Source organism: Garra rufa, chromosome 10, assembly GCF_049309525.1.
Source record: "Garra rufa chromosome 10, GarRuf1.0, whole genome shotgun sequence".
Lineage (NCBI taxonomy): Eukaryota > Metazoa > Chordata > Actinopteri > Cypriniformes > Cyprinidae > Garra > Garra rufa.
Window position 1 is genome coordinate 8,730,620 of NC_133370.1, and position 21,924 is coordinate 8,752,543.

The window sequence follows — 21,924 nt, forward strand, 5'->3', positions numbered from 1 at the left end:
ATTTTATCTTAGATTTCTTGTTGTTAGCATTTACCAGTTGAGGTACAGGTATAAAATTAGCTTTGCTGAAATGAAACAGACACACACAGCTCATGATATCGCTAAGTGAGCAATAAACATCAATCAATGCAATTGCTTATTACCTTGGTGTTGGAAAGTCGCAGTATCTTCACAGGCTGTGAGGACTCAAATAGCTGAATCTCTTCCATAATGACCATCTCGCCATCATAATTCACAGCTTTCAGCACTGAACCACTCTCTGATGCATAACAGAAGACAACAACTTGGGTTAAACACACTTGCACAGCTAAAATATTATATTATATTATATTACATTATATTATATTATATTATATTATGTTATATTATATATTATAATCTTTACTTGTGCCAATGAACATGACTTGATGGCTGGTCCCGTCCAAGGCCGTCGTTGTGGCCACCACAATTCTAGTGAAAGCAGGACCTTTTTTGACCAGCAGGGGTTTGTCTCCACTGGCCTTGACGGCCTGGTCCATCAGAGGCTTTTCTTTAACAAACTGCAAGGTTTTGTCTGGCAGCTCCAGAGATTTGGTGAAATGCAGTTCTCTGGCATGATTATCAATGCACTGTAATTGAAAACAAAGTAAAAGTTAGTGAACTCTGGCAACCAATATTATTGAACGAGTGCTTAACAGAGTTACTGAACAGAAGACTCACTGCTCCGGGTCGGGGATCTGGGATTTCGCCTGAGTACATCACCCACTTCACAAATGATGTCTCTACTGTAACAGGAGCCTTAAACTTGCCCTTTGAAAACACAGTCTTGATGTCTTCGATTTTGTATGCACATACTGCGGAGTATTGAGAGGAGTCTCTGTTGATCAGATACAACATTTCATAATTAATGAATTTTGTGAAATTAAGTCTTCAGGTGAATAATGACACTATTGTCGTATTATCGTTTATGGACTCATTTTATAATTTATGAACTTCACACAGTAACTAAACTGAATCAACAATGAATCAACTTGACTTCAATAATGACACTGTCTGTTTAAAGCTGCTTTACAGCTGCTTTATATCTGAGAAGTTTGTATTATAGATTCTGCTACTTTCCTGTTTATTTCTGTCTGTGAAGCTGCTTTGAAACAATCTGTATAGCATAAAGCGGTATATATATATGTGTTCAGTGGAAATTAAAATTAGAGAACAACCTATAATTTCCTAAATTTCAAGGTCACTGCTTAATCCTATTTTAGGTTATTCTAACAGAAGTAGAAGAGGTGTTTTTAGGCATATTTCATACATTAACTGTATTCTGAAGCACAGTATAAAAACTTAAATGAGATATTTGAAAAAGAAATAAGATCAAAAAACACTTACAGATACCTCCAAATTATTGGTGATAATCTGGCACCTGGTGCTAATTTCCTTAATTATTTGGCATACCCTATTTAACTAGCAGCATTTCTCTAGTTTTCACTGAGATTGCAAGATATCTGGCTGCTTAAGGTGACTGAAACTCTGGACAGCAGGTTGTCCAGAAGGCCAAAGTGATGACCCTTTCAGCCATTTTAGGAGAAGTTGTTTGTTCCAAATCTGTCATTTCTTGAATATTGCAGGTTTACAATGACATTAATTCATTCAAGTCCCTCAAAAAGGCTGGTCACAAGAAGACCGTATAATGCAGAGACTCTCAATGGGGAATGGGTTTAACACTGCAGCTGGAATTGCTTGCCAGTTCACTGCTGAACAGAGTAACAATTTGTGTTGGCATGTATAAAAGATGTCGGACTAAAAGTGCACTTGCAGTGACCAAGCCTCTCATCAGCAGAAAAAAAATCGAAAGCCTAATGTGACATTTGCTGAGGAGCATGTTGTGTGGAGAGTGGAGAACTGGTTCAAAGTTTACTTTAGTGATGACAGTGAGTCAAATGTATTTGGGTCTGATGGGAAACAGTTGTTCTGCGTCAAAGCATAGTGTGAGAAACTAGTGATGTCCTGTGGCCGCAAATGCGCTGAAGTCATTCTGAGCAAGCTCTTCACTTCCTACTAATTGACAGCTGTAACTCTCTAAAATTGTAGATGTCATCTTCTTTTGGCTACAGTTGTTGCTGTTCTCTACTTTTTAAGGCTTTTGTTGAAATGCCTTGAATATTTTGTCAAACATGTTAGTATAACAATGGTACACCTACAGCTAATATTCATTAAATTTTTAAGCAATGAAGATTAACAATATTTCAGAAACAATCAAGTTTTTATACATTTTTCTCTAATTTTGATCTCCACTGTATATATGTAAAGGTGACTTGACAACATTCTTTAAAGGGATAGTTCACCCAAAAATTTCAATTTGATGTTTATCTGCTTACCCCCTGGGCATTCAAGATGTAGGTGACTTTGTTTCTTCAGTAGAACACAATTGAAGGTTTTTAACTCAAACCGTTGCAGTCTGTCAGTCATATAATGGCAGTCAATGGGAACCATGGCTTTGAGGGTCAAAAAAACATACACAGACAAAACCAAATTAAACCCTGTGGCTTGTGACGATACATTGAGGTCTTAACACACGCACGGAAAAAGTGGTCTGTGCAAGAAACTGAACAGTATTTATATCATTTTTTACCTCTGATCCACCACAATGTCCAACTGTCCTGAGCAGGTTCATAACAGCCGATGCGTGACAAAGAGCAAGCAAGCATAACTTCAGTCGATCAGGCTCAAAAGTTGGGAGTCAGTAAAAAAAGTCAACACTCCCGGATGAGTTTGAGCAAGCAAATGTAATCTTTTAGTTTTTAATCGGTTGCAACAATCAGGATAAGCACAAGTAATTACTATTTTGAGTAGTATCAGATTGCTTCCACGTATGCGTCTACTATGCCAGAGCATGTTGACGTATCACGCGCTGGCTGTTGTGAATGCGCTCAGGACAGTTAGACATTGCAGTGGATCAGAGGTAAAAACAATTATATAAATACTGTTCAGTTTCTTGCATAAACCAATTGCTTTGTGTGTTAAGACCTAAATATATCGTCAACAGCCCTAGGGTTTAATTAGGTATTATCTGTGTATGTTTATGACTCTCAAAGCCGTGGGTCCCATTGACTGCCATTATATGCCTGACAGACTACAACGGTTTGAGTTAAAAATCTTTGTTTGTGTTCAACTGAAGAAACAAAGTCACCTACATCTTGGATGCACTGGGGGGAAAGTTTCATTTTTGGGTGAACTATCCTTTTAAGTTCATTGGGAGAACATAAGGCTTATTTGAGGCAGTAAGTAACCAAGATGCTTAAGAAGGCTTTGTTTTCAAAGTTTAACAAAATCAAAAATCTCAGACTTACAACTGTGGGGTAAAGACAGCATAAAACATGCAGGTGGTCCAGTCACTGGGGCACGAGTGAAAAACATCCTGGACCAGTAGATGCACGTTGTTAATTGGAACAGGACAGTCGAGCCTCGCTTTTAGAAATGATGTCCACTTCCTTTGCAGCGTCCTCTGCCCACCCAAGTCTCCCTGAGAGGAAAAAATGACATTTTGCAAAGATGTAATAAAGACATGAAAAGGCTTTAATGTTTCACAATATGACTTATACATGTACTAGGGCAGGGGTGCTCAACCCTGTTCCTGGAGATCTACTATCCTACAGAGTTCAGCTCCAACCCTAAACAAATACACCTGAACCAGCTAATTAACCTCTTAAGTAGGACTTGATAATTACAGACAGCTGTGTTGGAGCAGGGCTGGAACAAAAGTCTGCAGGTAGGTAGATCTCCAGGAGCAGGGTTGAGCAGCCCTGTACTAGGGAGTTTACCTTGCATACGCGAGCTACTCGAGAGACATCCACCTTGGTGTACGAGTCATATTCCACCGCTGTCTCACTGAAGAACAGATAGATCTTGTCATCGTCACCCTCAGGGTTCGATTCTCCCTCTCGTATGTGGGCCATGTGGATAAAATTTGGTTCTAAAATGACAAATAAAACATTTCTTAGTTACTATCATCTTCCTCTCAGTGTTAAGGCATTTTTTAACAACACAGCCACCGCAGTTTTTTTGGTGTTTTCGCACCATTCTCTGTAAATGACTGTTATCAGCAAACTACTGTGTAAACCACCCTGTCTAGAACCAACAAGTGTTCACTCCACAGTGAAAGTGTTATATTATATGCTTGTTTTTAATGACAACCCAACCATTGGTTTACATACACATGGCGTAACACCATTATGTGAGTGTTTTTACATTGCAGGTCAGTGAATTGAATTTGGAATCAATTTCTTTTCAAGCAACATATGATAAATTGCATGGCAACTGGTTAAAAATATTCAACTGTTGAATTACTGAAATTAAAGGAGAGGTTCATTTCCACAAATATAAATAAATAAATATATAATATTCCAGAAAATTTACTTACCCTTTTGTCATGCAAGATGTTCATGTCTTTCTTCAGTCGTAAAGAAATTATTCTTTTGGAGAAAAACATTTCAGGATTTCTCTTCATATAGTGGACTTTAATGGTGGCCACTAGTTTGAACTTCCAAATTGCAGTTTAAATGCATCTTCAAAGTGCTCTAAAAAATCCCAGCCGAGGAAGAAGGGTTTTATCTAGTGAAAAGATCCATTATTTTCTAAAAGTTTTTACAATTTATATACTTTTTAATCTTAAATGCTCTGTGTATACTCTGTGCATTCAGGGTTAGGGTAGGTCGAAGAACTCCCGTCTCATTTTCTCCTCCAACTTTAAAATAGTCTTACATTGTTGCAGATGTACAGACCAAGTGTTTAAAAAGTAAATGTGGAAAGATCAAAAGATTGTTAGCCTTCGGCTAACTCCCACAAACTTACATTTTCTAATGTTCAATAGTATGTACTGTCCCTTATTAAATAAATAAATAAATAAATAAAGATTAAACAGTGATGTAGGATGATTTTGAAGTTGGAGGAGAAAATGAGACGGGAGTTTTTCAACATACCCTAACTGTCTTGAATCGGAATACACAAAAGTACACGCGGAGCTAGACAAGATGAGCATTTCAGGTTAAAAAGTATATAAATAGTCATTTATTTTAGAAAATAACCGTTTGTTCACTAGATAAGTCCCTTCTCCCTTGGCTGGGATAATTTAGAGCCCTTGAAGCTGCATTTAAACTCGAAGGCACCGTAGAAGCCCACTATATGGAGAGAAATCCTGAAAAGTTTTCATCAAAAAAAAAAAAAAAAAAAAACTTTTACGATTAAAAAAGAACAAGAACATCTTGGATGAGAGCGGGGGGGGGGGGTAAATTATCTGTACATTTTTGTTCTGGAAAGTGAACTAATCCTTTAATCGGAATGCTACAAATAGTATGTTAGTATTGCTCAGCTTAAATAAAAAATAGTTATGAGATGTAAGTATAAGTAAATAAATTTAGCCACATTGGGAAAAAATAGTTGACATTTTCTGAAGAACATGTAGTGGTTTGTTGCAAGGGTACTGCAATGAGTTTGCTAACATGTTCTGGTTGTTTTTAACCATATTGTGGTTGGAGGTTTGTTTTAGGTGTCACGTTATTGTATCTCACCGTTGAGCCAGGTGCTCGAAAACTCTGTCCGTATCGGTTCCTCTGAGCTGCGCATCATAACCGGCTCTGAACCCCGGAAGTTCAATGAAGTTGCAGAGTACAATACTCCATCTGCAAGAGAGAAAAAACAAAAGAGTGATGATGTTGAAAACTATTGGCACTACAGTAACACTCCATTATGTGTTATTGTTATTTTTTTAAAACAGTGTGATTCAATATAACTGTCAATACATTTATATTTATGCATTTGGCAGATGCTCCTATTCATAGTGACACTGCAAGGTACACATGTATTTTTATTGTTTCTTGCTTTCCCTGGAACCCACGATATTGTTGATAGTGCCACACCTTTATCTATACGAATAGAACTTTAACTGGAAACATTATAAATAAACAGGCAGTACATACCAACCATCTCTGATGTGTATCGCTGAGAAGGATCAAAGGGACATTTTCCCTTCCCATCTTCTTGTTTGTCCTCTAAAATCAGATTGCCATCTGCATAGGACTAAGAGAATAATATGTAACAAATACATAAATATACTGCACATTTTATGTTTGTAGTCATTAATACTTAATGAGACTCACCATATAGTCACATGTTGGGATGAACGCTTTGGTTCCGCAAACATACATTCTGTCATCATTTCTTTTATGAAGAATTCTTATATAATTTTTGCAGTCATTCTGAAGAAATAGACAAACAATGCAGTCAAGAGGAACTAATAAGTGATGTGACATGATGTGAAAAACCCTAACCTCATTTCTGACCACAACGCCTAACTGAGCAGAACTAAGCGCTTCTGTTTCCTGTATTTTTGTACAATCTTTATTGGGGTCTTTGACTTGTAATTAGTATTTGATAGATATCTGTTGATATCTGTTGATCATCAATACATAGAGGATGCACTTTCTTGCATGTTGCTTGGGTTAGACAGTCTTAAAGAGATAGTTCACTCAAAAATAAAAGATTCTGTCGTCAGTGTTGTTCCAAACTTGTAAGACCTTCATTCATCTTCATAACTCAATTTAAGATATTTTAGATGAAATCCGAGAGCTTTCCAGCCCACCATAGACAGCAAGGGTACTACCACGGTCAAGACACAAAAACGTAGTAAGGACATCGCTAAAATAGTCCATGTGACATCAGTGGTTCAAGCTATGAGAATTATTTTTCTTCACACAGAAAACATAAATAATGACTTTATTCAACAAATCTTCTCCTCCGAGAGTGAAGGAAACTCTCGGATTTCATCAAAAATATCTTATTTGTGTTCCGAAGATGAACAAAGGTCTTACTGGTTTGGAACAACATGAGGGTGAGTAATTAATGACAGAATAAACATTTTTGTGTGAACTATTCCTCAAAACCTTGATAATTCAAATATGAAAATCATGCACAACAAATCCATGCAGATGACATTCAATTAAAAGAGTGCATATGTTATTTAAAAAAATACATAATTTAAAAGTTCATTTTGTTAAGATTTTCAACATTTTATCAGATAAAGACGGTCTTAAAGCTTTAATAAACTGCATTCTGCCAACACAGAATAAAATAACACACTTTAAGTTTTCAAAGTATGCATATCTGTTAATAAAGCAAGACAAGACAAAAAGGTATTAAACGATAATAATTTTTTTTAACACATCTGTGACCCTGGACCACAAAACCAGTCTTAAGTAGCAAGTATAAATTTGAAGCAACAGCCAAAAATACATTATATAGGTCAAAATGATCGATTTTTCTTTTATGCTAAAAATCATTAAGATATCAAGTAAAGATCATACTCCATGCTCAAGATATTTTGTAAATTTCCTACCGTGTATATATCAAAATTTATTTTTTGATTAGCGATATGCATTGTAAAACACAACACAAAAGTACGGTTGCTCTCTTGAAGCAAAACACAGTTTGCATTCGAGGATCCTCAGATCCTTCAACTTCATATGGACAACTGTAAAAGCGATTTTCGCAATATTTCGATTTTTTTTTGCATCCTCAGATTCCAGAATTTCAAACAGTTGTATCTCAAACAAATATTGTTATATCCTAATGATAATGTATAAGTCTCAATTTTAAAAAAATGACCCTTTTGACCAGATTTGTAGTACAGGGTCACATGTTAAAATGATCACAAAAGATGTGAAAACTTACCGTAGCATCTTTTCCCTTATTGGCACACTCTTTTTGCTCCTTAGTTGTGACTGGCCACTTCACCTGTGGAGAATAAACACAACTTGCAATCATTGCTATATACACAAAACACAAAAAAAAATCAGTTTGCAAACTAATTTAAATGCAGCATAAGAAATATGCATTTAAGACCTCACCATGGCCTTCTTGACTGTAATGTCATCAAGGTCGAGGGCAAAAATGGCTTCCCTGGCACCCAGGATGAGCATATTGAGATCTTCTCTCAAAAGCATAGTGGTATAGTTCCAAATGCCCTCTTCACGAAACAAACGTCCTCCATTACCTAGCAACAAATGAAGGCCACAGGCAAAAACAGGAGTAAGTAACATTTGCCAAAAATAGACGTCACACACAGAACAACCAAACGTTGTTCGAAGAAAGAATTGTGGTCCTGCAAGAGCTCTAAGCAATCAAAAAACATTTAAAAATAAATAAATTAAAAATTGTGTAATTGCCATGAAAATATTGGCATGCACTGGTAAAAATACTTTTTTGGACACTTGGGTGGTTTATAAAGCACCTAACCTTATAAATAAAGCATTTTGATATATAAATATGTAAATCAAACATCAATTTTTTCTATCAATATTTTCATATTTTGTATCTAATTCACAGAATTAAAAACTTTTTAGGTGCACAAATATTTTCTAAGACAACATTTCACATGAAAGTACCAAAGTACATGATATTTTATTATGATGTCCAAACTAATTATCATGAATTAAACTTACTTTTAATTGGCACTGTTTTCCGAGGTATGGTATTCGGTGTCGATCCCAGTCCGCCGGTCCACGTTACTGGACTCCAGACGTACAACACGCACAGAACAGCCAGCAGAAACATCATTCAGTTCTCCAGTAAAAAAATCAGTCAGTGATTTTGGTCTAAAATCCGCATGTGTCAGAGTTTTCTCATCCTTGCCTTCTCCCTCGATTCAGTCCAGAGCGCTTCCATACTGAGATATATGACTTTAGCTGCAAAGAACGCTCTTCAGCAAAGAACCCTGTGAGGCCATCTGAAAGAGAGAGAGAGAGAGAGAGAGAGAGAGTTTGAACAGGCAGGGGTGCTGGCAGCAGTATTTCTGTCACTGCTATAGTGATGCTAATGCGGAGGATGAAAGCCTTTGCTCTAGGACCTTGACAGAGACACACGGTTTTGCTTTTCGAGCCACAGAACGACACAAAGCTGAATAGTTCCCTCCCCAAAAAACCCCACTACATCCTGAGATATGTCGTACAAACCTTAAGAAACATTTTCACAAGTGACACGCACAGATGCAATCTGAGTAGTTTTTAAAAGTAATCTGTCCTTCTCAAAAACTCCCAGGAAATATTTATTGTCTTAAAGCTGGTGTTACCTAACACACATGATGAAGAAACAGGAAAAACAAATGTACCATCATTTTGTAACCTGAGTTGGGTAGGTGTTTGCTTCAGAACTAGGGATGGGCGATACCACTTATTTTGTTTTCGATACGATACCGATATTTTTAAGGCCAGTATCATCGATATCGATACCGATATGATACTTCTAAACTTAATTTTTAAATTATTACATTTATTAAATTAATAAGAGTAAAATATGTAATTATGCCCTTTTTTTTTATAACCTTTTACACTTTATATTTGAAATGCATTTTAACATTTAATATGCAACTAATTAAATTTTATTTTCTACACGTGGTTAAAATATGTTTACTTTAGTGGTAACTACAAAACCTACAGTTGAAAATACTTGGTTTCATAAGGGGCTGCCAGTGACAGGCTGTTGCACACATAAAATACAACATTTTTATTCTGCCAGTGTATAATTTATATTAACGTTACTACAAAACATGATCAATGAACTTTAAGTGTTAATTTAAAGAAATGTAATTGCACTTGTGAAATGCAAATCATGTAAGCTTCAGTTTCAGTTTGTTTATTGAGAAATAGCTCAAACATTTTTTTTATTTTCTGTCCTCTGATAAGCATTGTACAGGGCTGTCGTTCCCAAAAGCATCAATGATTTCTTATGATACTTTTAGGAAACACAGCCCTGTTTGAATGCACTGTCTAAAGGGAGTGAATGCTCTCTGTGATTGATTGGTTCTGTCTTGCATCATTTGCGTGCGTTCAGATGAGTAGGAAAAGTGTTCTATCGTGAACAGTTATTCTCTAACATAGGTTATGCATCCAATTAAATGCACATTGTAAAATAAACTGGCTTTTTGTTAAATAAACAAAATCACTGGTAAATAAAACACACCTTAGTATCGATATTTTCAATTTGAGTATCGATACTTTCGATACTCGCATCAGTATCGATATATCGATACTTTAGGATCGATATGCACATCCCTATTCAGAACTCAAAACCTCTATAATACACTACACATTTGGTTTCACCTAAAGTCTCTACCCATTTGGTTGTAACCCAGACAAATGCACAAAGAATTAAGGGCTTGCAACATACAATACATTAATGGAGAGAGGATATGTGAATGCATAAGTTTTGGCTTTCAACCAGTTAACCGAACCATATCCTGTCCTATCGAATCTAATAACATATTAGGAAAGTGCTGCTAATTTTGACACTATGACTGCATTGCAACCAATGTGAATGCACCATCAACGCAAGGGCTTTGGAAGCCTTCAACATCTGGAAACACAAGTGCTATTGGTGCATTTTACTATCTGTTTGCAATGGCATACATTAACTACATTGCTGAGAGCATGATTATGGCATGTCAAAAGAGATGAGCTGTAGCATGAGTGTAGATCTAATCAGAAACCACTCGTATTTCACCACGGCACGCACATGTACACACATGCTTACATATATATCATCATAGGGACTTCCTACCATCCTAAGTGCTGATATGGGCCAATTGTAAATACCACAAACACACTGCTATGACACATTTTTGGGAGTTTTTTTTTTTAAATACAACATGAGTCAAATCTTATTTAATCCCTTAAATTAATCATATAATGCTTAGGGATACCCATATAAGGAAGTCATTTTCAGGTTTAATCAATGGTTTCAAACATCACAATATGCACACACACACACACACACACACACACACACACACACACACACACACACACACACACACACACACACACACACACACACACACACACACACACACACACACACACACACACACACACACACACACACACACACACACACACACACATTTATGGAAAGGAAGGTGTTACCTTACTTCTGTGTTACCTTATAAATCTGTCCAGGGCTTGTTTGTTAGAATGCAGAAGTATTTCATACTCTTCAGTAATAAAAAAGAACAAATGTTTGTTTATCTTGAGTAATTTGTGCTTAGTAAGGTTGAAATGGATCATCGAAGGTGACAAAGACACTGGTTAATAAAATGGGATTTAATACTTAAAGGACTTTTTATTTAAAGTATTGTTTTATTTAAATTATTGCATCATATTCTGAGTTGCATTTCACTTTTTTTGTGAGTGAGATTAATTAATGGATTAACTAAAAGATGAATAAATAAGCTTTCCATTGATGTATGGTTTGTTAGGATCAGTGTTGGGGGAGTTACTTTTAAAAGTAATGCATTACAATATTGCGTTACTACCCAAAAAAAGTAACTAATTACGTTACTTAGTTACTTTTTATGGAAGGTAATGTGCTACATTATGTTACTTTTGTGTTCCTTTTTAAATCTGAGCAGGCTTGTATGTTTTTAATATAAAAAAGTCCTTTCATACCAAAAGTGAAATGAATAAGCCCTAGGCTCAAGGAAAAGTAAATTTACATCTGTACAGTAGAATTTAGAAGAAGTTCAACACACTTCAGCCATTTTAAAAATATATAGTTTATCTAAAGTAATTTTTGCTTATTAATATGGTTGCATTAGATCATTGAAGGTCAGCAGCAAATATACTGGTTAATAAAATGGGATTAAATACATAAAGGATATTTGTGTTATTTAACATATTTAATAAGTGCAGGTTTGCATCACATTTAGGGTTAATTTCGAGGAATACTAAATCTCTGAGATGAATTAATGCATGTTTACATTTAGTCTGGCGGACACAACGCCTCTGCACTTTCTCCTGATTTCTCTCAACATGGGGACAGTAGACTTGTCAGTCAATAAATGGGAATTAGGAAAACAAAGTAACTGGTGTTACTTATTTTAAAAAGTAACTGAGATATTTTCTTGTAAATGAAAAAAAGTAATGCATTACTAGTTACTTGGAAAAAACATATATTGAGAAAATCGCCTTTAAAGTTTAAAATTTTTCATATATTTATTGTAGGAAATGTACAAAATATCTTCATGGAACACTAAGGGTGCACAAAAAAAAAAAAAAAAAAAAAAATTGAGAAAATCGCCTTTGAAGTTGTCCAAATGAAGTTCTTATGCATATTACTAATAAAATACTGGTCCTTCTCAAAAAAAATAGCATATTGTGATAAAGTTCATTATTTTCTGTAATGTACTGATAAACATTAGACTTTCATATATTTTAGATTCATTACACACAACTGAAGTATTTCAAGCCTTTTATTGTTTTAATATTGATGATTTTGGCATACAGCTCATGAAAACCCAAAATTCCTATCTAAATCCTATCACCCGACCAATAAAAGAAAAGTGTTTTTAAAACAAAAAAAGTCAACCTTCAAAAAATTATGTTCAGTTATGCACTCAATACTTGGTCGGGAATCCTTTTGCAGAAATGACTGCCTCAATGTGGCATGGCATGGAGGCAATCAGCCTGTGGCACTGCTGAGGTGTTATGGAGGCCCAGGATGCTTCAATAGCGGCCTTAAGCTCATCCAGAGTGTTGGGTCTTGCGTCTCTCAACTTTCTCTTCACAATATCCCACAGATTCTCTATGGGGTTCAGGTCAGGAGAGTTGGCAGGCCAATTGAGCACAGTAATACCATGGTCAGTAAACCATTTACCAGTGATTTTGGCACTGTGAGCAGGTGCCAGGTCGTGCTGAAAAATGAAATCTTCATCTCCATAAAGCTTTTCAGCAGATGGAAGCATGAAGTGCTCCAAAATCTCCTGATAGCTAGCTGCATTGACCCTGCCCTTGATAAAACACAGTGGACCAACACCAGCAGCTGACATGGCACCCCAGACCATCACTGACTGTGGGTACTTGACACTGGACTTCAGGCATTTTGGCATTTCCCTCTCCCCAGTCTTCCTCCAGACTCTGGCACCTTGATTTCCGAATGACATGCAAAATTTGCTTTCATCCGAAAAAAGTACTTTGGACCACTGAGCAACAGTCCAGTGCTGCTTCTCTGTAGCCCAGGTCAGGCGCTTCTGCCGCTGTTTCTGGTTCAAAAGTGGCTTGACCTGGGGATGTTTCTACTCCAGACTCAGTCCACTGCTTCCGCAGGTCCCCCAAGGTCTGGAATCGGTCCTTCTCCACAATCTTCCTCAGGGTCCGGTCACCTCTTCTCGTTGTGCAGTGTTTTCTGCCACACTTTTTCCTTCCCACAGACTTCCCACTGAGGTGCCTTGATACAGCACTCTGGGAACAGCCTATTCGTTCAGAAATATCTTTCTGTGTCTTACCCTCTTGCTTGAGGGTGTCAATGATGGCCTTCTGGACAGCAGTCAGGTCGGCAGTCTTACCCATGATCGCGGTTTTGAGTAATGAACCAGGCTGGGAGTTTTTAAAAGCCTCAGGAATCTTTTGCAGGTGTTTAGAGTTAATTAGCTGATTCAGATGATTAGGTTAATGGCTCGTTTAGAGAACCTTTTCATGATATGCTAATTTTTTGAGATAGAAATTTTGGGTTTTCATGAGCTGTATGCCAAAATCATCAATATTAAAACAATAAAAGACTTGAACTACTTCAGTTATGTTGTAATGAATCTAAAATACATGAAAGTCTAATGTTTATCAGTACATTACAGAAAATAATGAACTTTATCACAATATGCTAATTTTTTGAGAAGGACCAGTATATCTACAGTAGGAAATGTACAAAATATCTTCATGGAACATGATCTTTACTTAATATCCAAATTTTTTGAGCATAAAAGAAAAATCATTATCATTTTGACCCGTACAATGTATTTTTGGCTATTGCTACAAATATATCCGTGCTACTTAAGACTGGTTTCTTACTTTCGATTTCTCTCAACATTGACAGGAGAGCTTTAAATCAATAAATGGAAGTAACTCAGATATTTTCTTGTAAATTCAAAAGTAATGTGTTAAGTTACTTGAAAAAAAGTAATCTGACTACGTAACTCATGTTACTTGTATAATGGGTTATCTCCAGCACTCTATATCTCAATGTTTTATCACTTTGACAAGCTAAAATGTGATTTTTGAGCCACTCACAAAAGGATTTATATAAAGGACTTTTAATAGCTTACTAGAAATACCATAAATAGAAAGAATAGTGGGCTAATGGTTTATTCTGAATCTTTATTCAGAAATTTTTCCTAAAATCTTGGAATTTGATTTTTTTTTTTAACCTCTGGTTCCATTAACCAACTCAAAAGTTTTTTTTTTTTTTTTTGTCAAATGCCTTAAATAACATAAGCTGATGATATTTCACATTCCATGACAAAATACATCAGTAATGTGATTTTATATTAAGCCTCAATGAGTCTTGACAAAGGCGTCTGCTGACAAGTGGCTAAACTGGACTACAGAGATTATTTATCATGTTTATCATATTTGTCATGTCAAACAGTTTACTACTCATCTACTCCCTAATCCACTCACTAATCCATTACAGCCATGTGTACAGTGTGTTTACTATACTATTCTAGCTCAAACTTTACAACTTATTGTAAAACTTAAGCTTTTTACTTATACTCACTTTATTTAGGTTTGGTGGTAAAAGTTGTATTTATTTGTGAAAACCGTCCTGATAAAAAACAAATGTTTAAGAATCATAAACTATTGTTGGTCACAAAGCTTATTTTCTGAAATAATCCAAAATTCTTTTGGCTTTTTGTTAAAGGAACCAGGGTGATAAGAACTTATGAGATGCCTATAAAAATACATAATCAATATTTTCAGCCATTATTTTCAAACTGAATTTTCCCTGAATTTCTCTGTCTCTGCCATTGGTTGAATAAACAAAAAGTCACGCCCCAAACATACACTATTGGTTGAGACAATGCTGCAATGCTTTGATAGTGTCACAGACCTACTATGTTTACACTTTTTGGGAATCAAGCTAAAAATATATGCGGTTGATTCTGCGTTTTAAATTGGGATATTAGAAAGTTTGTATCATTATTTTACGATAGTTTTCCACATTCTGATCATTAAGAAGCTGAATTAAAACTTCTTTATGAAAAGAATGTAAACAAACTTGGCAAAACGGTCCGTGTACCTACGTATAATTGGTTTTCTCGTTTTTGTTTTCAAAACAAACAAACGAATAAATGATTGGTTTATGCAATATTTACATTTTCTCCGGAACACAAAAACGAATTTCATTCATATTTTCTATTTTGTTTTCATTACATGTCGTTCAAATGCAGATATTAAAAAGTCAACAAAACCAAATCGAAAAATTAAAGTTTTTTTGAACAAAGCGCGTTTTAGTACACCGGAAGCTCGCTGCTGCCGCTGAAGGTTTTCACTAGAGACATAAAACATAAACGTAAACATACGGAGCCCGCTGTGTCACCTGCAGGAGAAAAATAATCAATCCATGGCGACGGTTTTGCAATTCGTCCCCTCAGTTTATAAACCGTACTCACGAATTCTTAAACTGTTCCCTCGGTTTAATAAATCGTGCCCACGGATTGACAATCCTGGAGCTCAGATTTTGTAAACCGTTCCCTCGGATTTTGAATCCGTACCCACAAATTCATAATCTGTGCGCACGCTTTCGCAATCAGTTCCCACGGGTTTGTAAACTGTACTCACGGAATTTGTGGCCCCGCCCCCAGATTCAATAAGGCTACCTGTTTATAGGTGCTGGATGCATTGTATTGCCTTTATTAAACTTTATTTTTCATAGTAGGCTATATGAGACCATGCAACTGACAAAACAATGTTTTTAGCGTTTATTTTACATTAATAACCAATAGAATAGCTGCTAAAACACCACATCTGTGTTTTATCCTAATGATGATTAATGTAAAATAAACGCTAAAAAGAGGACTATTTTGTAAGTGCGAATCATGCTACTTTAACGCACCAAAATAAAATAATAATTGAAGAGCGGCTTCAAACGGCTTTGCCTTATTTTTCAAAATATAAAATCGCCTGAATTTTGTAAAAAAAAAACGTTTGGAGAGAAGGTAAAAAGCAATACAAAACAAATAATTTACAGGTTATGTTGTCATTCCTTTGCTCTCAAACTGAATGCAATGTAATAAGAGGCCTTAATTAATAATAACATTAACAGTGAAGCATGCATCTAACTCTGGGTGAAAAGCTTATAATAAAATCGCCAAAATTCGTCTACGTGTTAAGAATGAGTATAATTTCCAAAGCTGTAAAAGGTTATTTAAAAATAAAGCATTCATTATAATAAACAGTTTACTGTCTTAATGTCTCCATTTTTTTAGTCTACAAATTAAAATAATAATTACAATTATTAGTATTATTTACGGTGAGCATTGCTGTCACAGACATAAGAACCCTGCACAGGCCTCAAATCTATAGGCCCTAGATGCTGGCCCGAGTTTATCAGAATTCAGTAATATGGGCCCCAATCCGACCAAACCCGTCTTTTCCCCCTCTTCTCACAAAACAGCGTATACTACTGTTTCAGCTATTAAAATAGTCCAGGGCTGGGTTCTCCGAAACCACCTTAACGCTACGTCGTTCTTAAGTTGTACCTTAAGAAGTACCTTATCGTTAATATGTGTTTTCCGAAACCTTCTTAGTTAAGTATACCTTCTGTAAGTCATACGTTCGTAAGGTTGGTCTGGAGCGCTCTTAGCTATACCTTACCGCTGCTGGCGGTTCATACCGCTAGTGGGCACCACGCAAAAAGCTTTTTTACATCGCAGTTTAATTACAAATAGAAAATTTTATATGAACATTTAATATAAAATCTGATTTAGTATTAAAATTGCATTTTTTACTTTAAAATTTTACACATAAAATACTTAAGTTGTTATAGCCTACACCCAGTGTCAAGTCAAGTCACCTTTATTTATATAGCGCTTTTAACAATACAGATTGTGTCAAAGCAACTGCACAGTATTTAAACAGCACAATAGTGTGTAAGTAACGCATCATTGTAAACAATCAATTTTCAGTAAAAGGCAGTTCATCAATGAATTCAGTGATATCATCATCCAGTTCAGTTCAAATAGTATACAGTATCGCTGGAAAGTGTCCCCAACTAAGCAAGCCAGAGGCGACAGCGGCAAGGAACCAAAACTCCACAGGTGACAGAAATGGAGAAAAAACCTTGGGAGAAACCAGGCTCAGTCGGGGGACCAGTTCTGGCCAGTGTATGGAAGTGTATGTTTTCATTAATAAAGTTTCCATGGTTGTTAGCTTTTTTTAATTACTATCTCGAGGCACATCAGCGGGCGAACCATTTGACAGAAAAGGCTATGAGTCTATATAAAGAAAGATGAGTTTACACAAACTTTATAGCTATGGCAGCGAGACCTTGAGTACTTGTTTTAAATCAAAGACGGCGCCGTGCGCGGAGAGTAATAGTGTGTAATGCATACGCCAAAGTCCAATTTTGCATGCATATGATACGCCAATCCTTCCCATTAACTTCAATGGAGAGAGGATGCATACAAATACCACGCATCATCTTTTATATCATCTATATAAAAGATGATGCGTGGTATTTATACGCATCCTCTCTCCATTGAAGTTAATTGGAAGGATTGGCGTATCATATGCACGCAAAATTGGACTTTGGCTTATGCATTACACGCTATTGCAAAGTCGTGTTATTCGTACGCAAAATGATGAGAATAAGTTGAAACACATACACATGTATTTCTGCATGTACATATTTCATTGAGCCCCGATAAATGCAGTTTGTACTATTTCTAAAACGCTTCTTTATTAAAAAAAAAAACATTGTTTTCTCAATACTTTACCTATACCGCTGTGAAAGAAAGAGCGCACAATCGATCACCGAGGCATCGATATCAACCTATTCAGCACCTCCACCATGGACAGCACCTGCTAAGGTCGCACTTAAGAAGGTTTACCTTAAGCAATATCCTAAGGTATAGTTTGGAGAACACACGTAGGAAAGGTATAGCTGTAGTTAAGGTGTACCTTTTGAGTCTTCGTAGCACGCTAAGAGACAACGTTATCGGAGAACGCAGCCCAGTTTTGTATGTAACGCAAAGTGATTATATTTTGTTTCGTTTTTATTAAGTTAATTTAGAAAAAACATTTGGAGCATTTTTTTGTTCGTTAAATATAAGTTTTTGATTTTTAAAGTAACGACCAAGCGGCAAGCGGCAGAGAATGAGTTGATCATATTGTGTTTGATCAATTTTGCCTTCTCAGATAATCACAACTTGCCTAAAATAAATATAGATCTAGGCCTAAAAGAGTTAAAATATAAAACAATGTTAATTTCAACGTTAAAATAATATAAATGTGCGGTATTAGGCACAAATGCAATCGTTTGTGCTGAGAGCCGCTTTGCAGGACATAGAGGAGCCAGCGCAATCACTTGCATTTTTGCAGTGGATACAATTTAAAATATTCCGTTATTTTTGCTCATAAAGGTACGAGTAATACATTATTCGGAACTGTAAATGGTCTACTTTTATTTGTGTGCACTCACAATATCAACAAAATGTTGCAAACAGTGCTTGAAACATTGAAAACAAACATGATCCCTCATGATCCATCATCTCTCAGCAAAACTCAGCGAATTAACTCACAGACAAGATATTTATAGAAAGCTTTAAATTATTACTTAACGAAAGAGAACAAATCAAAAACAAAAACCATTTCATTATGTAGTCTGTAAAGATTAATTTCTCTCTAAAGGCTCGTCCAAAGAGGAAATGGCGATCGGCAACTTCATCCTTGCGAGACACTGACTCAGAAAACACAAGCGTTTTAGCATTTATTTTACAATAGCCTACTTGCCAATGGGATAAAACACAGGCGGTGAATATAAACACTTTTATATTAGTTTAATGTTGAAATTAAGATTGTTTTATACTTGAACACTTTTAGGCCTATAGATTTTATTGTAGGCAAGTCGTGATGATTTGAGAAGGCAAAACTGATCAAACACAAGCTATGATCAACTCACTGTCTGCCGCTGGCTGCTTGGTCGTTACTTAAAAAATATATATATATATTGAACGAACAATAAAATGCTCTAAACGTTTTTCTAAATTAACTTAATAAAAAAACGAAATGAAGCAACCACTTTGCTGAACTATTTTAATAGCTGAAACAGTATATAAGCTGTTTGCGTCACTGTGAAAAATAAAAAATACTACTACTAATAGTAATTATTATTATTATTTTAATTTATAGGCTAATAAATGAGTGCACTTAAGACAGTAAAATGTTTCTAATACAATAATTCATGAATGTTCTATTTTTAAATAACCTAGAAATGTGTTTGCGAACTATTCATTCTATGAAGACATATTTTGGTGATTTTATTATAAGCTTTTCACCCAGAGATAGATGCATGCTGTTAATGTTATTATTAAATATATAATATTACATTGCATTCAGTTTGAAAGCAAAATAATTAACATAACCGGTACAGTTTTGTATTGCTTTTTACCTTCTCCTCTCCAAACTCTATAATTTTTCAGAAACGGTTTATAAACTCAGGGGACGAATTGCAAAACCTTCGCCACGGATTGATTATTTTTCTCCTGCAGGTGACACAGCGGGCTCCGTATGTTTACGCCCGTCTCAAGTGAAAACCTTTAGCGGCAGCAGCGAGCTTCCGGTGTACTAAAACGCGCTTTGTTCAAAAAAACTTTAATTTTTCGATTTGGTTTTGTTGACTTTTTAATATCTGCATTTGAACGACGTGTAATGAAAACAAAATTGAAAATATGAATGAAATTCGTTTTTGTGTTCCCGAGAAAATGTAAATATTGCATAAACCAATCATTTATTCGTTTGTTTGTTTTGAAAACAAAAACGAGAAAACCAATTATACGTAGGTACACGGACCCAAAACTCACCATGTTATTACATCTTGTAATATTTTAAGTAATGGAGTATTATTTACAATGTTGCTATTATTAACAAAAACTATAAAATAAAATTTAGATATTGGAAAACAAACTTAAATTTAAAAACATCATAACTTAAAAAATGAAAACTTTAACGAAATGTTGACACGCAATTAAGTACTAATATTACTAAACCTAAAACGGAAATATAAATGAAGCTAAATAGAAATAATAATAATAAACAATAATGGCACATTTAGCACATTACTTAAATGGCTTCACTTAAAATTACAATTGAAAGAATAAAAACAACATCTACTTCAAAATACTAATAAAAAAACAATGATATAATACTAAAATAACACTGGTTAAGCACCTTAAGCATGAGCATCATAATCAGACAGCTAAAAGACATCACAAACGATACGAAAATCTAATTTTCAATCAGTGATGTATAAATCAACAAGCTAAACTTACGCATTAAAGGAAAAGAACAGTGTGCAATCAGTGAACGCCTCTGTAAACCTCACACAAGGGAAAAAAGATTAGCTGCTTCTACAGAAAGCATTTCAGTACAGGTCTCAATTCCTCTGAAAATAAGTTTTAAATGCAGCAATGGCTGAAAAATGTGGGTCAGCAGCAACTCACCATGCAACCAAATTTAGTTCTTCAGTTCTCAGTGCTCGCATGAGTGGTTCCTCTTCAGACACACACGCATGCATACACACACGCACGCACAAACACACGCTCAAACACACACACACACACACACACACACACACACACACACACACACACACACACACACACACACACACACACACACACACACACACAGTTCCAGTCCTCCAATGCAAAACAAATCAAAAGTGGTCTAAGTCTCAAAGGCAGCAGGGTGTGTTGCGAGTCGTGGCTCTGCAGTGAATGGAGCTCATGGTGTCTTCTGCTTTGTGCGCGAGAGCATTAAACTGCACAGATCCTGCAGTGTGAAGTCAAAGGCATTCTTCTTCTGGAGAGAAAGAGAGAGAGAAAAACACGCTTTTAGAAGCTCCTCAATCTCAAACAAGTCACTACAAGTGTCAGCAAGTGTGTGTGTGTGTGTTGTAGAAAGAGGAGTGTAGGAGAGGCTGTATTGTGTTTTCTAATCTGATTTTCAAGAAAGCCAAGTTTGCTGCTGTAGTAAACAAAGGAGAAATCTGATGTTTTCATTTTCTGTTACACCTGTTTCAAAACACATTTTTTTCATTCACACTGAAGAAGAAAAAAAGACTTAAGGATGTTCTCACCTCAGCGTCTTTACGAGGGTCATTGGCTCATTGCAGCTTCTGTTTCTATCCAAACTTATTTTATGTTCATTATGACATATATTGCTTCACTTTTTTTTGCATGCAAATTAACTGGACAATCTGGATGAACTAGTTCTCCAGAACGGGCACAGTTTTTCACGGATGAATCAACATGACTCAAAGTTAAATTAATCACTGCTAAGTTTTGTTTTTATTTCGTAAGTCTTATCTATGTTGATATTGGAATGTTGTTTCAACATGTGTGAACTGAATCTTTAACACTGATTTTTACACTAATTTTACAATAACAGTCTGAAAAACAATTATTGATAACCCAGCCGGCTGGGTACAAGGAATTTACAATATTACATATAGGCCTAGAATTTGTTTAATAAAGCATTTGTCATCCAATTACAATAACACTGACATAAATCATTATCCGTGTATTACAAAGGAACTGTTGAGGTAAAAGTTGAATGTTACTGACGCCACCTGGCGGTCAAAATAAACCCTGAGAGACCGATTCAGGTGATTTATTTTGCGATTAAATCCTTTGTGATATATTATTTTGGTAAATAGCCGAATATTTACCGAATTAATTAAACATATATGCTTTACTAATATATTAGCTAGATAGCCACTAAAAACAGTTCCTTATAACACAAAAACCGATCTCGCCAGCAAAAACGAACAGAAGTCCCTTCTTCTAGGAAATGTTTGTTCTTTTGCTAGACTCTCCTTAAATTCTAGTCATGTATTCACCACAAATGA

The 21,924-nt window shown here is 35.6% G+C and overlaps 1 protein-coding gene across 1 annotated transcript in view; it reads right to left on the reverse strand.

The window, feature by feature from the left end:
- sema4e (semaphorin 4e) overlaps positions 1-20,641 on the reverse strand; it is a 25,256-nt gene extending 4,615 nt beyond the window's left edge. Inside the window, exons 1-13 of the mRNA XM_073848574.1 lie at positions 20,516-20,641; positions 8,472-8,755; positions 7,878-8,023; positions 7,702-7,764; positions 6,132-6,230; positions 5,952-6,051; positions 5,544-5,654; positions 3,798-3,949; positions 3,327-3,499; positions 700-856; positions 386-608; positions 144-259; positions 88-101 (exon numbers count right to left, since the gene is read on the reverse strand). Coding sequence (XP_073704675.1) covers positions 88-101; positions 144-259; positions 386-608; positions 700-856; positions 3,327-3,499; positions 3,798-3,949; positions 5,544-5,654; positions 5,952-6,051; positions 6,132-6,230; positions 7,702-7,764; positions 7,878-8,023; positions 8,472-8,586 — 1,469 coding nt within the window. The 5' untranslated portion in view covers positions 8,587-8,755; positions 20,516-20,641. The remainder of the gene's footprint in view (positions 1-87; positions 102-143; positions 260-385; positions 609-699; positions 857-3,326; positions 3,500-3,797; positions 3,950-5,543; positions 5,655-5,951; positions 6,052-6,131; positions 6,231-7,701; positions 7,765-7,877; positions 8,024-8,471; positions 8,756-20,515) is intronic.
- Between the last annotated feature and the right edge of the window lie 1,283 nt (positions 20,642-21,924).